This window comes from Spermophilus citellus, assembly GCF_964194105.1.
Source record: "Spermophilus citellus genome assembly, chromosome: 10".
Taxonomy (NCBI): Eukaryota; Metazoa; Chordata; class Mammalia; order Rodentia; family Sciuridae; genus Spermophilus; species Spermophilus citellus.
Window position 1 is genome coordinate 75,395,528 of NC_138197.1, and position 20,079 is coordinate 75,415,606.

Consider the following 20,079-nt stretch of genomic DNA (forward strand, 5'->3'; position numbering starts at 1 on the left):
ATTTTTTGGACATCTCAAGAAATTTAGGATACTACTGTGAAAAAAGGCTCCAAATATTGCCTGCTGTTTCTTCTCTGTCTGGGCCATTATTATATCTGTTCTAAGTGAACCTAAAGCTTTACATGACTTTATTACAGGTCTCCTCCACTGTCTTGATCTCAAGATAGGTGAAGAGCATTATTCCAATCTAAGGATTTTTTTGTTTTGTTTCGTTTTGTACCACAGATTGAACCCAGAGGCATTTTACCACTGAGCTATATCCTCAGTCCTTTTTATTTTTTACTTTGAGACTACGTCTTACTAAGTTGCTTAGTGACTTGCTAAATTGCTGAGATAGGCTTCAAACTTATGAATCTCCTGCCCCAGCCTCTGAGTTGTTGGGATTACAGGTGTGCACCACTGTGCATGCTGCAATCTAAACTTCTTGAAACAGAATTTCTAATAACTCAGTAGTCATTAAATTCACTGATTTCCATTCAGAAACACCCAGTGCTTGTCATATCAGGAATTTAGAACAGAAATAATATAAGTAATAGTGTTAATTAATCTTGGAGTTAGGTCATGGACTGGGTCAACTAAAAAATGTGGGAAGTTTGGACAAAATTGCAAAAGTGATGATAAGAAAAGTCACCAGAATCAGAACTGGAGACCAATGGAGTTAGTGTTGTTGAACAACTGAAAATATTAGTGGCCTCAAAAATGCCTCTATTAGATAGAGCTTCTCCACATCCCTAATGCATTTTACTCTATTCCCCTTCTTGCCTGGTCAATATTACTAGGTGTTGCTCTAATATTACTAGTGTGCTCTAGTGGCACACTTTACATATTTGCATTTCCATTGTTTATACTGAATTATATATGCAAAATTCAATTCTTTTTCAGAAAATCTCAAATTATGCTAGTGGGTCTCAACATTTAAATTTTCATCTAATAGTTCTTTTAGTTGTTAACCCATAGGTAAGTTTCATTTGCATAGTATGAATCTTATATTGATAAAATGCATTGACAAAACATTTTTTTAAAGTTTTAATAGTTGGAAATGTTAACAGCCAGGTATTTTGATCATTATACAACTTATGAATGTATTAAATAATTGAATTAATACGTTATATCTCATATAGTTGTACCATTAAAATAATAGTTAATAAAAAGGTATGTTGCATTGAGATTTTTTCATTATGGCTGTTAAAAACAGTGAGGTGTTGTGGTGCATACCTGTAATCCTAGCCTCCCTGGAAGTTGAGGCAGGAAATCCACAGTTTTTTGCCGCAGCCCGGCTGGCTGGGCAAAATAGCTGGGGGGTGACGTAAAACTTGTGTACGTTGATACAGCATGAGTGGGAGCCATTTATTGTAGGACAGGAGGGGTATTTATACATTCCACACAGTTTATCTTAATTAACATAAACTAGATACCGCAGTCAACCAATAAGAAATCTCCACATTTAATGGCTCCCTGGTGTTACTTCACAAACCACTCCCTCTGGCAAAATGCCAGGCGCCATCCAGACTTGTTTACAGACCTTAACAATTTTGAGGGAGCCTTAGCAACTGAGCAAGGTACTAAGCAACTTAGTGAGACACACTTTCAAAATTAAAAAAAAAAAGGGCTTGTGGATGTATTCGTTGGTAAAGTGCACCTGCATTCTCTCCCTGGTACAAAAAGAAGAAGAAGAAGAAGAAGGAAAAGGAGGAGGGGAGGAGGAGGGGGAGGGGGAGGGGGAGGGGAAGGAGGAGAAGGAAAAAATCAGATAACCAAATCAATAATGAGCCAAGGGCCAGAAAATACACTTCTCAGAAAATGAGGTACAAGCAATAAATGAATATATGAAAAAATGTTCGTCACCACTAGCAATTAGAGAAATGTAAATCAAAACCACTGTAAGATTTCATCTCACTCCAGTCAGAATGGCAGCTTTAATGCATACAGACAACAATAAATGCTGGTGAGGATGTGGGGTAAAACGTACATTCATACAATGCTGGTGGAACTGCAAACTGATGCAGCCAATATGGAAAGCAGTATGGCGATTCCTTGGAAAATTCGGAATGGAACCGCTGTTTAAACCAGCTATCCCTCTCCTCAGTCTATACCCTAAGGACTTAAAAAGAGCATACTATAGGGGCATAGCCACATCAATGTATATAGCAGTAAAATTCACAATAGTTAAACTGTGGAAGCAACCTAGATGCCCTTCAATAGAGGAATGGATTAAAAAAATGTGAGATATATACACAATACAATATTACAATAAAAGAGAATAAAATCATGAAATTCGCAGGTAAATGGATGGAGTTAAAGATGATAATGCTAAGTGAAGTTAGCCAATCCCAAAACCCCAAAAGCTGAATGTTTTCTTTGATATAAGGAGGCAGATTCATAGTTGGATAGGGAACAGGGGCATGGGAGGAATAGACGAACTCTAGATAGCGCAGACAGGTTGAATGGGAAGGGAGAGCACATGGGGTTATAAATGATGGTGGAAAGTGAGGAACATTATTATCCAAAGTATAGGTATGAATACATGAATACGTGTGAATATACTATGTGTACAACCAGAGATATGAATAATTGTGTACTCTATGTGCAATAAGAATTGTAATGCATTCTGCTGTCATATATAAATAAAAAATATTAGAATTCGGAAATTCTATCAACACAATTACTCAATCTCAAGTATGTGGTGAATGCATTGATTCTGGGGTTTTTTTGCAGTTTCTTTTCAGATTTTCTATTATGTGAAGTCCTTTAGTTGCCTGGAAGTAGGTTTTCTATTTGAGAAAACTTATCCTGAAACTCTTTCCTTGCAAGGAAAGGAATGATGTAAAAAGTCAAAGATACATATTTAGAGATCAACAATCTTTTCAGTACACTTAGAATAATACTTTTACAATAGCAAATTCACTTACTTATTTAAGAACAATGCAATTCTTTTGACTGAATCCTTGAAGGCCTGTTTTACTTGCTTGTTCCTCAGTGTGTAAATGAATGGGTTCAACATGGGACTGATGGACGTAACAAGGACTGTCACCCCCTTGTTAATAGCCACTGAATCTTTTGCTGCAGGCTTAACATAGATGAAGATACAACTCCCATAGGTTATGGAAACCACAATCATATGGGAAGAACAGGTAGAAAATGCCCTTTTCCTTTGTTGGGCAGAAGGGAATTGCAGAATAGTTATAATGATGTATACATAGGATAGAACTACACATATGAGAGTCATGATAAAAGTTAACACAGCACAAATTATAACCATCTGCTCAATGAGCCATGTTTCTGTGCATGAGATTTTTAGGATGGGTTCTGCATCACAGACAAAATGGTCAATAATATTAGAGTTGCAGAATTCCAGATTCAGGCCCAGGCTAAGTGGTGTGAGTATGACCAACAAAGCAGCTGTCCAGCAACAAAGGATGAGTCTTCTGCAGACCCTGGTGTTCATGATGGTCACATAGTGTAGAGGTTTGCAGATAGCTATGTATCGGTCATAGGACATGGTGGCGAGGAGAAAAAATTCTGTTACAACAAAGAGATCAGTGAAAAATATCTGAATGGCACAACTGTCATATGTGATTGTCTTATCCCCTGTTGATAAGCTGTACAAGTATCTGGGAATACAAGCAGTTGTGAATGAGATTTCTAAGAAGGAGAAGTTTTGTAGGAAAAAGTACATGGCAGTTTTGAGGCGTGCATCCAGCAAGGTGAGGGAGATGATTGCAAGGTTCCCAGTTATACTCAGCATGTAGGTGAGAAAGAGAAAGATGAAAATCACGACCTTCAGTTGTGGGTCATCTGTCAGTCCCAGCAGGATAAATGTTGTTATTGTGTGATTTCTCATAAGTGGATCCTGACTTCTACTTAATTTGCATTTCAAATTCAGAGATGTTTGTGTAGGATAGTAATTCACAGAGGAAGAACCTGGAAAACCCATTCACATGTATTTAACTATTTTGTTTACAAATATTGTCATTCACTGCTAGCATAGGTTCTATAATCATATATTTTTGGTCATTTCAGGGTAAATTTAAAAAAAATCAAATTGCATTATCTATACCAATTCTAAAATGTTATGGTTGCTTCCTTATTATTGCATTCTGTTCTTATCTTTTATTTTACCTGAATCTCAGATTTAATTTTCCCAAACAATTAGATTTGACTACTAGTGTTTTCTGAGATTGATTTTCCTTACTCATACTGTGAACCCCAAAGCTGAACCTTAAACTTTCTTTTTCATATTTATGTTTTCTTGAAGTCTTGTTATTAACACAATTATATCACACAGACAGTTAATTATAACAGGCTCTCCTTCTGTGGCTGAGGATGTCAAGTACACATGTGTTTTCTGTAAACAACTACTTCCTTACTTATTCCCCTGATTTTTTCCTCATCATTTTCTATTTAAAATACTGCTTTACTATTGCGGTACATAAGAAATAGTATTTTCAGGATGAATTTATTGTATATGGTGATAATATAAGTTAGGTATGGAATATATACCTGATAAAAATCACAATTTTTTTTTTTATTTTTTAATGTCTATAAGTGTGAAGCACAGCCCAAAATACTGTATTAGTATCCCAAATTCCAAAATATATCAGGTTTAAACTATTACATATTTCTTAAACCATGATTTAATTTCACTGTGACTCAGTTTATTAGTGTAAAATGGAAAATAAAATATTACTCTTCATACATATACTATGTGATAGTATATTATATAAAATATTTATAAAAGTACCTGTCTAATAATGAATAATAAATATAACTTAACTACTTCAGTGCCCTGGTTCATAATTATTTTCCATTTGTTGGTTACCAGTCAATCATTATTATACTGAAATCATGTTTTGACCCCATGTTTTTAAATATATGAATTACATGACAGTTTATCAAATACCTCCCTTCTGTTGAAGTTTAGGAAATCTCTATTATAATGTTATAATGTGTGTTTTCTTTATTTGCTTTTCCTAATTTTGAGACAGGTTCTAACAAATTGCCCAGGCTGGACTTGAACTTGTGATTCTCCTATCCCAGCCTCTTCAGTTGCTGAGATTATAGGAGTGTGCTACCCTTCCCAGCTCAGAAGTGTTTTCAACCACCCAGTATTTCTAGTAGCCTCTGTTAACTTGCTTATTGTTACATACATGTTGAGCCTGTCACCTTTTTGCTTTGTCATTTTTAGACATTTATTTTCTTGCTGGTGTCTATTATGTTGATAGTTCTTAGTGCTTCATTATTTATTTCTGATAGATTATTTTCCTGAATTTCTCAGCTCTAAAAAGTTATTGCTCTTTATGATCTCAATCGTATAATTAGATGTACCCCAAATACAACCAAAGTGAAAATCATGATTTTCCACATCCCTTTTTACTTCTCACCTTGTATTCTTTATAATCAAATTAGTATGTTCTAATTATTAAAACTTTACTATAGACTAGACACTGAAATAAACACTTCACCTGGATTATCTGGAGTAATCTTCTCTTCAATGCTCTGTATTTCTCCATTTTATCTCTCTTCCACAGTATCCAATTTTACTGGAAATGTGCATATCAAGCCAATAGTTTCTAGTTTTTAGTTTCAGAAATTTTTGTGGGAGATGTTACTACTTTTCACATGACACAAATTATGCTACCTTTTTATTGTTGCCTGGTATAATCTTATAAATATCTGTACAATACACAAGAATAAAGCACTCTAAACAGTATGGAGATTTCTTGGAAAGCTGGGAATGGAACCACCATTTGACCCAGCTATTCCCCTTCTCGGTCTATTCCCTAAAGACCTAATAAGAGCATGCTACAGGGACATAGCTACATCGATGTTCATAGCAGCACAATTCACGATAGCAAGATTGTGGAACCAATCTAGATGCCCTTCAATAGATGAATGGATAAAAAAATGTGGCATTTATACACAATGGAGTCTTACTCTGCATTAAAAAATTACAAAATCATAGAATTTGGAGGGAAATGGATGGCATTAGAGCAGATTATGCTAAGTGAAGCTAGCCAATCCTTAAAAAACAAATGCCAAATGACTGCTTTGATATAAGGGGAGTAACCAAGGACAGGGTAGGGACGAAGAGCTTGAGAAGAAGATTAACATTAAACAGGGATGAGAGGTGGGAGGGAAAGGGAGTGAGAAGGGTAACGCATGGAAATGGAAGGTGATCCTCAGGGTTTTACAAAATTACATATAAGAGGAAATGAGGGGTAAGAGAAGAATAATACAAGTGGAAGAAAGGATTTACAGTAGAGGGGGTAGAGAGAGAAATGGGGAGGGGAGGGGAGGAGAGGGGAAGGGGATAGTAGAGAATAGGATAGACAGCAGAATACATCAGACACTAGAATGGCAATATGTAAATCAATGGAAGTGTAACTGATGTGATACAGCAATCTGTATACGGGGTAAAAATGGGAGTTCATAACCCACTTGAATCAAACTGTGCAATATGATATATTAAGAACAAGTAATGTTTTGAACGACAAACAATAAAAAAAATTAAAAATAAAAATACTGTTTAGTTAATACCACATTAATTTACATTTCTAAATTTTAATGAAATCAGGAAAGATTTATTTATTAGAGTCACATATGACCTAATTCTCAAAAAGGAATTGAACAAATGACAGAATTTATTTTACTTACCCTTCTGGCAATTAATCATAACCTTCCTCTATTAATTGTTTACATGTATTTTTACAGACACAACTTGAAAATGTTGAGAATAAACTTGATAATTTTTAGCCACTACTGATTGAATTTGGTCACTTCCACACTAATACTATCCTGGGAATATGTGATTTTCTTGGATTTTCTCTTTTATCAATTACACCAACTTTCTCACAATAGATACAGTTCTATCATAAGCCCAGGAAATTATTTTTTATTTTTAACTATCACTGAAATTTGTGTTCAGGGAACTCTTGTTACCTTTAGAATAATTGATGTTCAGAACTCTTTTGCTCAGAGAAAGGGTTTTCCAATTTGAAGCTAGGTATTTATTTTATTTGCAAAATCTGCAACAAATTAATGAAAAAGAAAGTCCTCTGTGACCCAAATTCAAAAACCACTAATGAATCTTTTGTGTAATGAACTTGGGGAAAAACAATCAAACCTACCATAGTATCAATGGGATCATGGACTTTAGAGACAAGAGAAAGCATGTGGATCATTAAAAGAGACTTGTAGGACAACTTTAAGAATCTCATTAAAAACAAAACCTAGTCCAGTTTCTTTTAATTAATTGTTAGCACACAAAGTAGCTAAAAGATCTCTTTTTCTGCTTTACCAATTTTTATGCAAAAAATAATTTATACATAAAGATTTTAAAATATTACTCAGCTTTACTTTCTCAGAATGTTATTCTTATTACACAAAACATAAAAATTCTTCAGTCAAAACAAATAAATAAGTTCAGCAAACATGCCTACGTTCAACTGTGAGCATTCTAAGAGAAAGCAGAAATGTCAATTTCTTTTTATGCACTAACATATCTGATATTTTAAATTATGTTAAAATACAGTACCCCAGCATTTCTGTGACTTCAAATCCACTGAAAGGTCTTCACAACGTGAAATTGATTCTTTCATAAAATTGATTTTATAATTCCCCCAGGAATAGAAATATAATAGAAGGCATCAAAATATTGTTAAGCAAATTTCTTATAATACCACTAAGTATAAGAATATTTTAAAGCTTATATACAATAAATATATTTTTATTAGTATTAATTTGACAAACCATAATTGTATGTAGTATGGCATGCAACATATTTTGATATATGCGTAAGATGATTTCTGATCAAAGTATGCTAAATAGTGTATCCATTGAAGGGTTATGGAAAATAATATTTCTCCCCACAAGACAGCACCCCAAGAAAAAAATGAAGGGACAGTATAGCTTGGGAGGAGGAAAATAAATTAGCCAAACATTAAGAACAGGCCTTGAGGGAAAAAGTAAACTTTCATCCTTTCCAGGTTCATCACCAGCATCTCCACCCAAAGTAAACCTTCACCCTTTCCCAACCACAATGGTCCTGAAGGAAGGAGGCAAATTCCAAAATGCTGGGCCCTGGACTTTTACACTTTCCCATTGCAGTGAGTCTTGGAAAGAGAAAAGCAAATAGTGAAGCTCTAGGTAAGCTCTAGGTAGATTCCAGGGATAAGCAGTGAACAATTGAGTTGGGAGCATTTTCCAGTGACAAGAAGTTTAAAACTTTTTACAATTGCCTTCCCGAGTTAAAATTTTAACCTGCACAACTAGGTCCCTGACTGTCCAAACTGCACATCTGCAGTCTCCATTGATTAAGTCACCCTCATTGTAAACTATAAAACCCAAACTTCTTCTGTAACCCAGAGAGCCATTTCCTGTACTCAGAAAATGAGCCCTTCTGAGCCTGATCAATGGACTTTGCTGCAGAATAGAGGAAAGCTTGCTGATCCAAGGTTTGCTTCCTGTCTCCTGCCTCCATCATTTGGTGGCCATGTGCTTCCATCCATCACCTCCCATGTTTTCCTGCTTAGAGATTTGAACTTATTTTCAACTCTTTTGTAATATACAATATACTGTTATTCAATATATTCACCCTGATAAACAACACATCTCCTAACTGAAATTCTGTGTTCTTTGACCAGTAAGTGAAGAAAGTATATTTGCTGTTTCAGGCTGTGAAGAAATATGGAAAGAGATAGATGAAAAGTGATGGCTGAGGATAAGAGGGTTCCTTTTGGGATGATAGAAATGTTCCAAAGTTAGATTATGGTGAGGTATGCACAACTTTGTAAATATAATAAAATAATTTGATTCTATATTTAATTGTACAATTATAATCTATACTTCATATACTTATATGTATATAAGTCACATATTAATAAAGGTATTTTCATTACTTGTTACTATGTTTTAAGGTGTACTCTATGGTATTTGATTTACTAATATAGCTGTTTTCTTAAAAAAATGGATTAAGTGCTTCAATCAAAAGGAAATGACTGAAGTAGGGTGAGTTGGTAAAAATCTCATGGCTAGTGGAATGATGACAGGATCTCTATTTAGATACTATTACCTCAAAGTTAAGTTTTCAAAGAGTTAACTCTTTTGAAAAGTTTTGACTCTTTTTAAAAACCCCAGAATCTCTGATTTTATATCTTACTAGAGAACATGCAACTAAGTAGGTAGAATATGGATGCATCTGTTAGGAAAATAAAATGTATGATATTCAACCAGTCTATGCAATGTAGGTCAAAGGGTACAAACTCGCAGTTATGCAAAATGAATGAATTTAGAGACAGTTTACATCAGGAGGACTATAATTAATAATATTTTATTTTATACTAAAAAATCAATAAGTGATATCAAGTGCTTTTACTATACACAAAACAAAGACTATTTGAGATGATGGGTATATTAATTTTCTTAATTGTAGTAATCATTTCATCATGTATATCATATTGTTTACTTTAGATACATACAATAATATCAGGAAAATGATATATAAAATAATAAATATATGTATAATAAATTGGAACTCTATATTCACTGAAAGCAGCAATCAAAAATGAAATGCAGGAAGCATATTTATGTTATAATCAATATAGCATAAATTCAACTTTGGTTTCAACACTGATACATTCAATTCCTCTTGTTGGAGTTATTTTTTCTTTTTTATTTTCTGTTATAATGATCCAAGTATTTCTTGTGTCATTTTTATTGCTGAGAAAGGTGTACTTTCAAGATATTTGAAATTATTCAGACTCAAGGACAAAAACTAAACTGACAAAATTTTTATTTCAGTACTGACAGTCTACTAAACGATATAGACAGAGAGAAAATGTTATAATAGCAGAGATACAGGATGTTTCTGCATGGTGACTCTTTGGGGTTTGAGCATGTAGGATTTTAATTGGACAGGAAAAATTTCTTAGAAGGATTAAATTTTATTTTGAGAACAGAGGCATAAAAAATGAGGAATTTTTTTTTGACATACAAACATCATCTGGAAAAGATGAGGGACAAAAAAATTAGAAAAATGTAAATTCAAATGCCATTGGGATGGGAAATAGTTTCAGATGATGAGCAACATGAGTTTTTTGTGGGGGAATCTGATAAACAATTTATACTCTTATATTATACTGCTGTTTATGTCCTAAAGACGTAGTACTGTATTTATAGCTTTTCATATTCCTTTTAGAAAATTATCTAAATTTTAAAGATACTATATATTTGGCTGCTTTTATTTACTAGATTTCTTTTTACTTTATTTTTTTCTGTGTGTGTTTGCATATTTCACTAACATTTTGGGTAGATATATTAATATAGCTATCTATATCTAGCATAATTTTTTGTACTACAAAAACATTCAAATTTCTCAAAATAGCATTTTTAACCTTATTCCTTTTTTATTGAGAAAAGCCTATCCTATTTAAAATTTTGGCTTTATTAATTTGATACAATTTAAAATCTCACAATATTCAACTTTTAGTATTGTAGAGTTTTTTCTCAAATTGAAAGGTTTGTAATTCCCTTTCATGACAAAAACACTAATTTTGGTGCAATCTAAGCTTTTTGATTTTATTATTTAAATTTACTTTATAAACTAACACATAAAAACATAAAAAGGATACATATTTATGGGTTACAACATGAGTCTACAATACATGTATACATTGTATAATATTCTAATCAGGGTGAAAATAATCTGTATTTGCAAACATTTATCATTTCTTTATGACTGAAATATTCAAGATCCTTTCTTCTAGCTTTTTGTAATATCTGATATATTAATGTTATCTGAAGTCATTCTTCCAGGCAGTAGCACAGCAGAACTTCTTACTCCTATCTGTAACTTACTACTCATCAATTTACCTTTCCCCATTCTACTCCCCCAGCCTCTTGCAACTGCCACTCTACACACAACTTCAATGAGATGTACTTTTTTATATTTCACACATAAAGTACTTGTCTGTCTGTTCCTGGCTTATTTCTGTTTGTATCTCTCTTCTTTTGGACTAAGGATTGAAGTAGGAGCACTTAACCACTGAGCCACTTCTCCTGCCATTTTTATTTTATATTTTGGAGACATGGTCTCTCTAAATTCCTGAGGGTCTCAAAAGTACTGAAACAGTTCTCAAACTTATGATCCTCCTCCTTCAGCCTCCTGAGTCACCGGGATTATAGGCATGCACCACTGCACCAGCTTATTTCTCCTAATGCAATTGTTTCTACTTTCATCTATGTTATTACAAATAACAGAGTTTTATTTTATGTCTGGGGACTTTTCCAATGTGTATATATACCATATTTTCTTCATCCATTATTCAGCTGATAATCACTTAGCTTGCTTGTTCCATTTCTTGTTTTATTTCTGAGTGTGCATAAGAGGATTTTTTTTATTCTGATTTTTTTTGTCCTCTGTTTGTAGGACCTAGAACAGTACCTACCCTAAAGAAAGTACCAAATACATATTTATTAGGTGAATTAATGAATGGATGATTTGGACATTTTGGATTGTAAGAAACAGTGGTGATGATTATTTGTTCTGTTGTCCCTAAAAATTAAAAAATGACAAGATGTTTATATCTATTTTATTTTCTTTTTTCTTATTTTTTGGTCTTCAAATTTAAAAATGAAGCAAGAATTTAAAATTTTGAAAGCTATTAATATGCCTATTATGAAATGAAGTGATCTTAAAAGAGGCTTTTGGAGAAGATGCCACTGGATGAGGATGAGCAAGAGGTTACTTTCCAGCAGACTTTGGGAAATTCAGCAAACTTGTTCATCAACTTCATGTCCCTTATTTCTTGAAAAATATAAAAATTCTTTTGACTGAGTCCTTGAAGGCCTGTTGTACTTGCTTGTTCCTTAGTGTGTAATTGAAGGGGGGTTCATCATGGGAGCGATGGGAGTATTGAGGAGAGTCACCCCCTTATTAATGGCCACTGAGTACTTTGCTGAAGGTTTAATGTAGATGAAGGTGCAGCTGCCATATGTGAGGCAAAGCACAATCATGTGGGAAGAATAGGTAGAAGAGGCTTTTTTCTATTGCTGGGCAGAAGGGAATCTTAAAATTGTCTTGATGATGTAATTGTAGGACAGAACTACACACATGAGTGTCATAATGAGGGTCAGTACAGCAGAGATGATAATGGTCTGTTCCATAAACCAAGTATTTGTGCAAGAGATTTTCAGAGGGAAATGCATCATGAAGAAAATGATCAATGACACTGAAATCACAAAACTCCAGATTTAGGCCTAGGCTGATTGGAGGGATTAAAAGAAACAGACCAGCTACTCAACAACAAAAGACAAGTCTCCTGCAGGCTCTAGTACTCATGATAGTCACATAATGCATGGGCTTGCAGATGTCCACATAGGGATCATAGGACATGGCAGCCAGGAGAAAAAAATCAGTTACACCAGAGGTCAGTAAAAAATACTTGACTGACACAGGCATTGTAGGTAATCATCTTGTCACCTGTTGCTATGTTACATAAGTATCTGGGATACATGGAGAAGTCAATGAGATCTCCAAGAAAGCAAAATTTTGTAGGAAATAGTAGATGGCTATTTTAAGGCAATGATTCACTAAGATGATAGAGATAATAGTCATATTTCTACTTATGCTTAACACGTAGGTAAGAAATACATTTATGAGAGTAAAATGAAAGTAGGTTGCTCAAGCTGAATAGCTAAAAGGAAACAAATAAATGGGATACATTTGTCAACTGAATAATTGGCTCTGAGTACATTGATTATTAGACAGAGCCATCAGGAAAACCTAGATTCTGATTCTGACTTACTTTTGGTAACACTTTGAAACAGTGTAATTTTCCTGGCCTCAATTTCTGCATCTATAAAATGGCAGAAAACAGAAATGAAGAGACAATTAACTTTATAAGTAAATGAACATTCAATGAGTACATAAGATGGGAATAAAATTAAGCAGTTTCCAACATAACACATCCCTTCTCTTGAGGACAGTTCGCCTCCTTCAACAGTTACAATGTTGCACTAGGCTATGGTTGGAATGGGCACAGAATCCAATGTTTGAGCTAAAACCTACTGTCCAGGACCAAAACTTTCAAAGACTACACAGCCTATAAACAACCAAAGATATAGCATAACTGAGGTAATACTACATACAATAAAATGGTCCATAGATTAATGCAGTTTGTAATGGGTTTAAAAAATGACATGAAACACTTAGACTGATCCTCAATGATTTACTTTGTCCCTTTACTCTTACAGAATTAACCCCCACCCAACAATACCTTTAAAAATTCTTCAAGCAAATGTTTTTCCTTTAACTCTTCATCCTATTGAAAATATAAAACAAATACCTCCCCCTCTTAGGTACCTTCCATGGACAAAGACCTATAGCATATTAAAAATGCATATTCTAAATGTGCCATAGAAACAACTGCATTTCAAAATGCCAGGATTGAAGTGTTCAAGTAGTAATGGAGAGCCCACTGCTTCTCTCCTGAAGATCAGAAGAGCACCATTGCTGTGGCTTATTCTCTCCAGGAAGTTTCTCTGAGACTTGCCCAGAAACGTTTGGACCTGTTGTTGCCTCAGATCCTGCTGCTACAGTTGGATACTCAGGGGCAGAGGCAGGGAGGGGTGGCAGGCAGTAGGCTTATTCATAGATAAAGACAGTGTTAATAAGAAGTCTTCATGTTCAAGGGTCCTTTGGAAATTCTTCATGAATATGCCCCCTCCCTACTTTTGTTTATAGGCTTGAGTTAATCATTCTAAATTTATTAAAAATGAACACTGGCTTGTTCAAGGAAAAAAAAATGAAATAGAAAGATTAAAATCTGAACCTGCAGTTTTGGGTCATCTGTCAGTTCCAGTAGAATGAAAATTGTTACAGTATTGTTAGCATTGTTGATTTCTGACTTCTGTTAAATCTACATGTAACATTCAGAGACAGTTTGCTACAGATTATTTATCAGTTTTAACTCTGTCACTTAGGTTTTATCTTATTCACAATGGTTTTAAAAATATTTCATGTTTACATTTGAGAACTATTTACCTTTGAAGTGTGTATTTAAATGTTTTATGTGTGTATTTGTATTACATTTGAGAACTATTTACCTTTGAAGTGTGTATTTAAATGTTTTATGTGTGTATTTGTATATATGTGTATATCTATGTATATAGGCATATGCTCTAAAATAATAAATCACTTAATTTTTAGATAAAAGAGATTACATTTCTAAATGAATTTTATCATGATTTAAAAAAATGTGATAATCTCAATGGTTTTTTTTAAATTAATAATGAAACATATTATTTGATGTTTTCAAACTCCCCAAACTTTCTCTAATCAACTTGGTATATCTCTAAAGCAAATTCTAAGTGATTTGTGAATCGCTGTGAAGAAGAAGAATACTAATTCTGTTTTGTTTTCAGATATTATTTGTCTGACCTATGTGTCAGATCTACATGTAAAGCAAGACTGTTCAACATAAATTACTTGGTTAGCTATCATTTATTGTGAAATACTTCATATATTAGTTTTTCTGAGCCCTCTCAAAATATCACTTTTCTTAAGTACCTATTTCCTCATTTCAAGTCAGAGTTATCAGTTTCTTCCCTGTGCTACTTCAGTCATAACACATTTTTTTTAGTAACTCAATGGCACCTATCCCACTAAAGTCATTATAATTTCCCAGTAATTTACCCATCAAATTAACTATTTGAATTAACTTTTTTTTTTTCAAAATAGATGCTTATACACTGCCATTCTGAGATTGCATACAGCCATGTATTTTGTACTCATAAAATTAATCATTCTGAATTGGAATAAATGCTTAAAAGTGAAAGAGCTTTATTTATTATTCAAAAGAAAACTGTCAGATTGTTCATTATTTTTTAAAAAAATATTTTAGTTATCAATGGACCTTTATTTTATTTATTGATATGTGGTACTGAGAATTGAGCTAAGTGCCTCACACTTGCTGGGTAAGAACTCTGCCAATAAGCCACAACCCCAGCCCAGAATGTTCATTATTATCTCAAAATAAATTTCTTGAAATTTTTGTCAGATAAATAATAACACAAAATCCTTAATCACCTAAATAAATAATTTTATTTTTACATTTTAATGGAAATATTTCTTCATTAATTTTTCTAAGATAATAAGTAATTATACATTATGTTGGCATTAGTCTATGATTAGACTGTTTAAAAGGTCAATATCATTTACACATAAAATAAGTTCTTAAGCAGAATTTTGCAGTCTTTTTCTGAATAAATGAAAATATATTGTTTTCTAAATTTTATATTATTTATCCTTACTTCTCTCTTTCCCCAAACATGTCATGATCCCTACATTCAGATATTCTTACAAATTTATATTCATTTTCTTAATATATTCATAACAAAATTTTCAGTAACAGATTCTCTTTTACAAACTTATTTGTTGGGTTACTTTTACATTCAGATCCTGAATTTCTATTGTGGTCAAAGTACTTGATATATTATGGCTTTTGATTCAGAGTGATATCTCAGAAAATGATTTTGTAGGTGTTCCCTGTATGTATTTTTTTTCAAAGAGTTGAAAAATTGGTATTAATTCTTCCATAAGTTTTTGTCAAATTCATCTTCCAAATCATTTTATCTTGGGCTTTTCTTATTTTAGGGACTTTTTGACTACTACTTCCATCTAATTGTAATTAGTTTGTTCAGGCTATTCTTGATTCAGCATTGGTAGGGTACATACTTCTAGGAATCTGTCCAGTTCCTCTAAGCTATTCCATTTTGGTGGCATATAATTCTTCGTAACAGTTCATTATGATTTTTATCCTGAGGTATCTGTTATAATGTTTCCTTTTTCATTTCTGATTTTATTTATTTCAGTCTTCTCTCCACTTATTCTTAATTAGACTGCCCTAGAAAACGTTGTTTTTGTATTTTGAAGAAAATAACTCTTTGTTTGAATAATGTAAAACATTGTACCCACTCCCTACAGGTAGAAAGGAACAACAAACTCTTTCTTGTGATTCAATAGAATTATTCTTTATAAAATGATGAGATTTCTGTTATTTTACTAAAAGTTTAATATGATTATAGATAAATCATAAAACCAAATAAATATATAGACATGTAAATATTTGCCTTGCAAATACAAGTTATTCAAGAATTTTCGGGCCTGGGGTTGTAGTTAAGTGGTAGAGCACTTGCGTATCATGTGTGAAGCACTGGGTTCAATCCTCAGCACCAATAAGATAAATAAAATAAAGATCCATCAAAACTAAATAAAAATTAGAAACAGAATTTTTAGCATCTTACTTCATGTAAATTCTATTAAACTTAGTTCATTTGCCCTGTATTTTCAGAGTATTCAAACTTGTGGAATTTCATGTTTTATAATTCAGTTTCCATGTTGACATGAACATTTATACAGATGTTTATTAAACATTGAAATGCATCTGTTTTTTAGTTGTTATTTTGTGTTGATAATTTACATGTAAGATGTTTTATCATGTTTTTAATTCATTGGATCCATAAATCCATTAAAACACTAGATTCAAAAGGACAGGAAATTAGAGGGTTTTCTATTTATTTTATCTCCACTGCCTGAAATGGTGCCTTGCTTTAGAAAAGGCTTTCAATATTAGAATTTTAAATAAAATCAACACCCATAAATCAAAGGCATTTCTGCATATCCCTGACAAAACCTTCAAAAGAGAAATGAGGAAAACAACACCATTTTCAATAGCCTAAATAAAATAAAATAAAATACTTGGGATAAATTTAATGAAAGAGGTGAAAGATCTATATAATGAAAATTACAGAACCCCAAATAAAGAAATCAAAGATTTTAGAAGATGGAAAGATCTACTTTGCTCTTGGATAGGCAGAATTAATATTAACATAATGACCATACTTACAAAAGCAGTATACAGATTTAATGCAATTCCAATCAAAATCCCAATGACATTCCTCATAGAAATAGAAAAATCCATCATGAAATTTATATACAAAAATAAGAGACCCAGAAAAGCTAAAGCAATCCTTAGCAAGAAGAGTGAAGCAGGTGGCATCACTATACCAGAACTTATAGAGCAATAGTAACATAACAGCATGGTATTGGCAACAAAATAGACTGGCAAACTAATGGTACAGAATAGAGGGCACAGAAATTGACTCACAGAACTACAATTATCTTATATTAGACAAAGTTGCCAAGAACATGCATTGGAGAAAAGATAGCCTCTTCAACAAATGGTGCTAGGAAAACTGGAAATCAATATGCAATAAAATGAAAATAAACCCCTCTCTCTCACCAGGCACAAAACCCAACTCAAAATGGATCAAGGACTTAGGAATACAACCAGAGACCCCATGTCTAATAGAAGAAAATGTAGGCCCTATTCTCCATCATGTAGGCCCCAACTTCCTTGATAAGAGTCCTGTGGCACAAGAATTAAAATCAGGAGTCAATAAAAGGGATGGACTCAAACTAAAAAATTTCTTTTCAACAAAAGAAACAATTTGTGAGATGAATAGAGAGCCTACATCTTGGGAGCAAATCTTTACCCCTCACAAATGTGATAGAGCACTAATCTCTAGAGTATATAAAGAACTCAAAATCTAAACACAAAAAATCAGATAAACCAATGAATAAATGAGCCAAGGGCCAGAAAAGACACTTCTCAGAAGATGATCTACAAGCAATAAATGAATATATTAAAAAATGTTCGTCATCACTAGCATTAGAGAAATGCAAATCAAAACCACTCTAAGATTTCATCTCACTCCAGTCAGAATTGCAGCTAATATGCATACAGATAACAATAAAAGTTGGTGAGGATGTGGGGAAAAAGGTACATTCATACACTGCTGGTGGACTGCAAATTGATGCAGCCATCATGGAAAGCACTATGGAGATTCCTTGGAAAATTGGGAATGCAACCACTGTTTAACCCAGCTATCCCTCTCCTCAGTCTATACCCTAAGGACTTAAAAAGAGCATACTACAGGGACACAGCCACATCAATGTTTATAGCAGTACAATTCACAATAGCTAAACTGTAGAAGCAACCTAGATGCCCTTCAATAGACGAATGGATTAAAAAATGTGAGATTTATACACAATACAATATTAAAATAAAAGAGAATAAAATCATGAAATTCACAGGTAAATGGATGGAGTTAGAGCAGATAATTCTAAGTGAAGTTAGCCAATCCCCAAAACCCAAATGCTAAAGTTTTCTTTGAAGGAGGCAGATTCATACTTGGGTAGGGAACAGGGGCATGGGAGGAATAGTCAAACTCTAGATAGCGCAGAGGGGTTGAATGGGAAGGGAGAGCACATGGGGTTATAAATGATGGTGGAAAGTGAGGAACATTATTATCCAAAGTATAGGTATGAAGACATGAATTCGTGTGAATATACTACGTATACAACCAGAGATATGAAAAATTGTGTTCTATATGTGTAATAAGAATTGTAATGCATTCTGCTGTCATATATAAATAAAAATATTAGAATTGAGAAATTTTATCAACAAAATTACTCAATCCCAAATATGTGGTGAATGCATTGATTCTTTTTTTTTTTTTGCAGTTTCTTTTCAGATTTTCTATTATGTGAAGTCCTTTAGTTGCCTGGAAGTAGGTTTTCTTTTTGAGAAAACTTATTCTGAAACTCTTTCCTTGCAAGGAAAGGAATGATGTAAAAAGTCAGATACATATTTAGAGATCCACAATCTTTTCAGTACACTTAGAGTACTTTTACACTAGCAAATTCCCTTACTTATTTAAGAACAATGCAATTCTTTTGACTGAGTCCTTGAAGGCCTGTTTTACTTGCTTGTTCCTCAGTGTGTAAATGAAAGGGTTCAACATGGGACTGATGGACGTAACAAGGACTGTCACTCCCTTGTTAATAGCCACTGAATCTTTTGCTGCAGGCTTAACATAAATGAAGATACAGCTCCCATAAGTTATGGAGACCACAATCATATGGGAAGAACAGGTAGAAAATGCCCTTTTCCTTTCTTGGGCAGAAGGGAGTTGCAAAATAGTTATAATGATGTATACATAGGATAGAACTACACATATGAGAGTCATGAATAAAGTTAACACAGAACAAATTATAACCATCTGCTCAATGAGCCATGTTTCTGTGCATGAGATTTTTAGGATGGGTTCTGCATCACAGGCAAAATGGTCAATAACATTAGAGTTGCAGAAATCCAGATTCAGGCCCATGCTAAGTGGTGGGAGTATGACCAACAAAGCAGCTGTCCAGCAACAAAGGATGAGTCTTCTGCAGATCCTGGTGTTCATGATGGTCACATAGTGTAGAGGTTTGCAGATAGCTATGTATCAGTCATAGGACATGGTGGCGAGGAGAAAAAATTCTGTTACACCAAAGAGATCAGTGAAAAATATCTGAATGGCACAACTGTTATATGTGATGGTCTTATCCCCTGTTGATAAGCTGTACAAGTATCTGGGAATACAAGCAGTTGTGAATGAGATTTCTAAGAAGGAGAAGTTTTGTAGGAAAAAGTACATGGCAGTTTTGAGGCGTGCATCCAGCAAGGTGAGGGAGATGATTGCCAGGTTCCCAGTTATACTCAGCATGTAGGTGAGAAAGAGAAAGATGAAAATCACGACCTTCAGTTGTGGGTCATCTGTCAGTCCCAGCAGGATAAATGTTGTTATTGTGTGATTTCTCATAAGTGGATCCTGACTTCTACTTAATTTGCATTTCAAATTCAGAGATGTTTGTGTAGGATAGTAATTCACAGAGGAAGAACCTGGAAAACCCATTCACATGTATTTAACTATTTTGTTTACAAATATTGTCATTCACTGCTAGCATAGGTTCTATAATCATATATTTTTGGTCGTTTCAGGGTAAATTAAAAAAATCAAATTGCATTATCTATACCAATTCTAAAATGTTATGGTTGCTTCCTTATTATTGCATTCTGTTCTTATGTTTTATTTTACCTGAATCTCAGATTTAATTTTCCCAAACAGTTAGACTTGACTACTAGTGTTTTCTGAGATTGATTTTCCTTATTCATACTGTGAACAGGAAAGCTGAAC

General features: G+C 33.5%; 1 protein-coding gene and 1 pseudogene across 2 annotated transcripts; both read right to left on the reverse strand.

The window, feature by feature from the left end:
- Positions 1-2,905: 2,905 nt before the first annotated feature.
- LOC308658856 (olfactory receptor 6C2-like) lies at positions 2,906-3,841 on the reverse strand (the record flags this gene model as incomplete). Its single annotated transcript, XM_081311771.1, has 1 exon — positions 2,906-3,841. One exon carries the CDS (start codon positions 3,839-3,841, stop codon positions 2,906-2,908), a length of 936 nt encoding a protein of 311 aa, XP_081167897.1.
- A 7,956-nt stretch (positions 3,842-11,797) lies between these two features.
- On the reverse strand, positions 11,798-19,704 carry LOC308658870 (olfactory receptor 6C2-like; annotated as a pseudogene). The gene is made up of 2 exons: positions 19,469-19,704; positions 11,798-12,501 (listed from the first exon to the last, which is right to left on the reverse strand). The product of its transcript is annotated as an olfactory receptor 6C2-like (transcript).
- Positions 19,705-20,079: the final 375 nt, after the last annotated feature.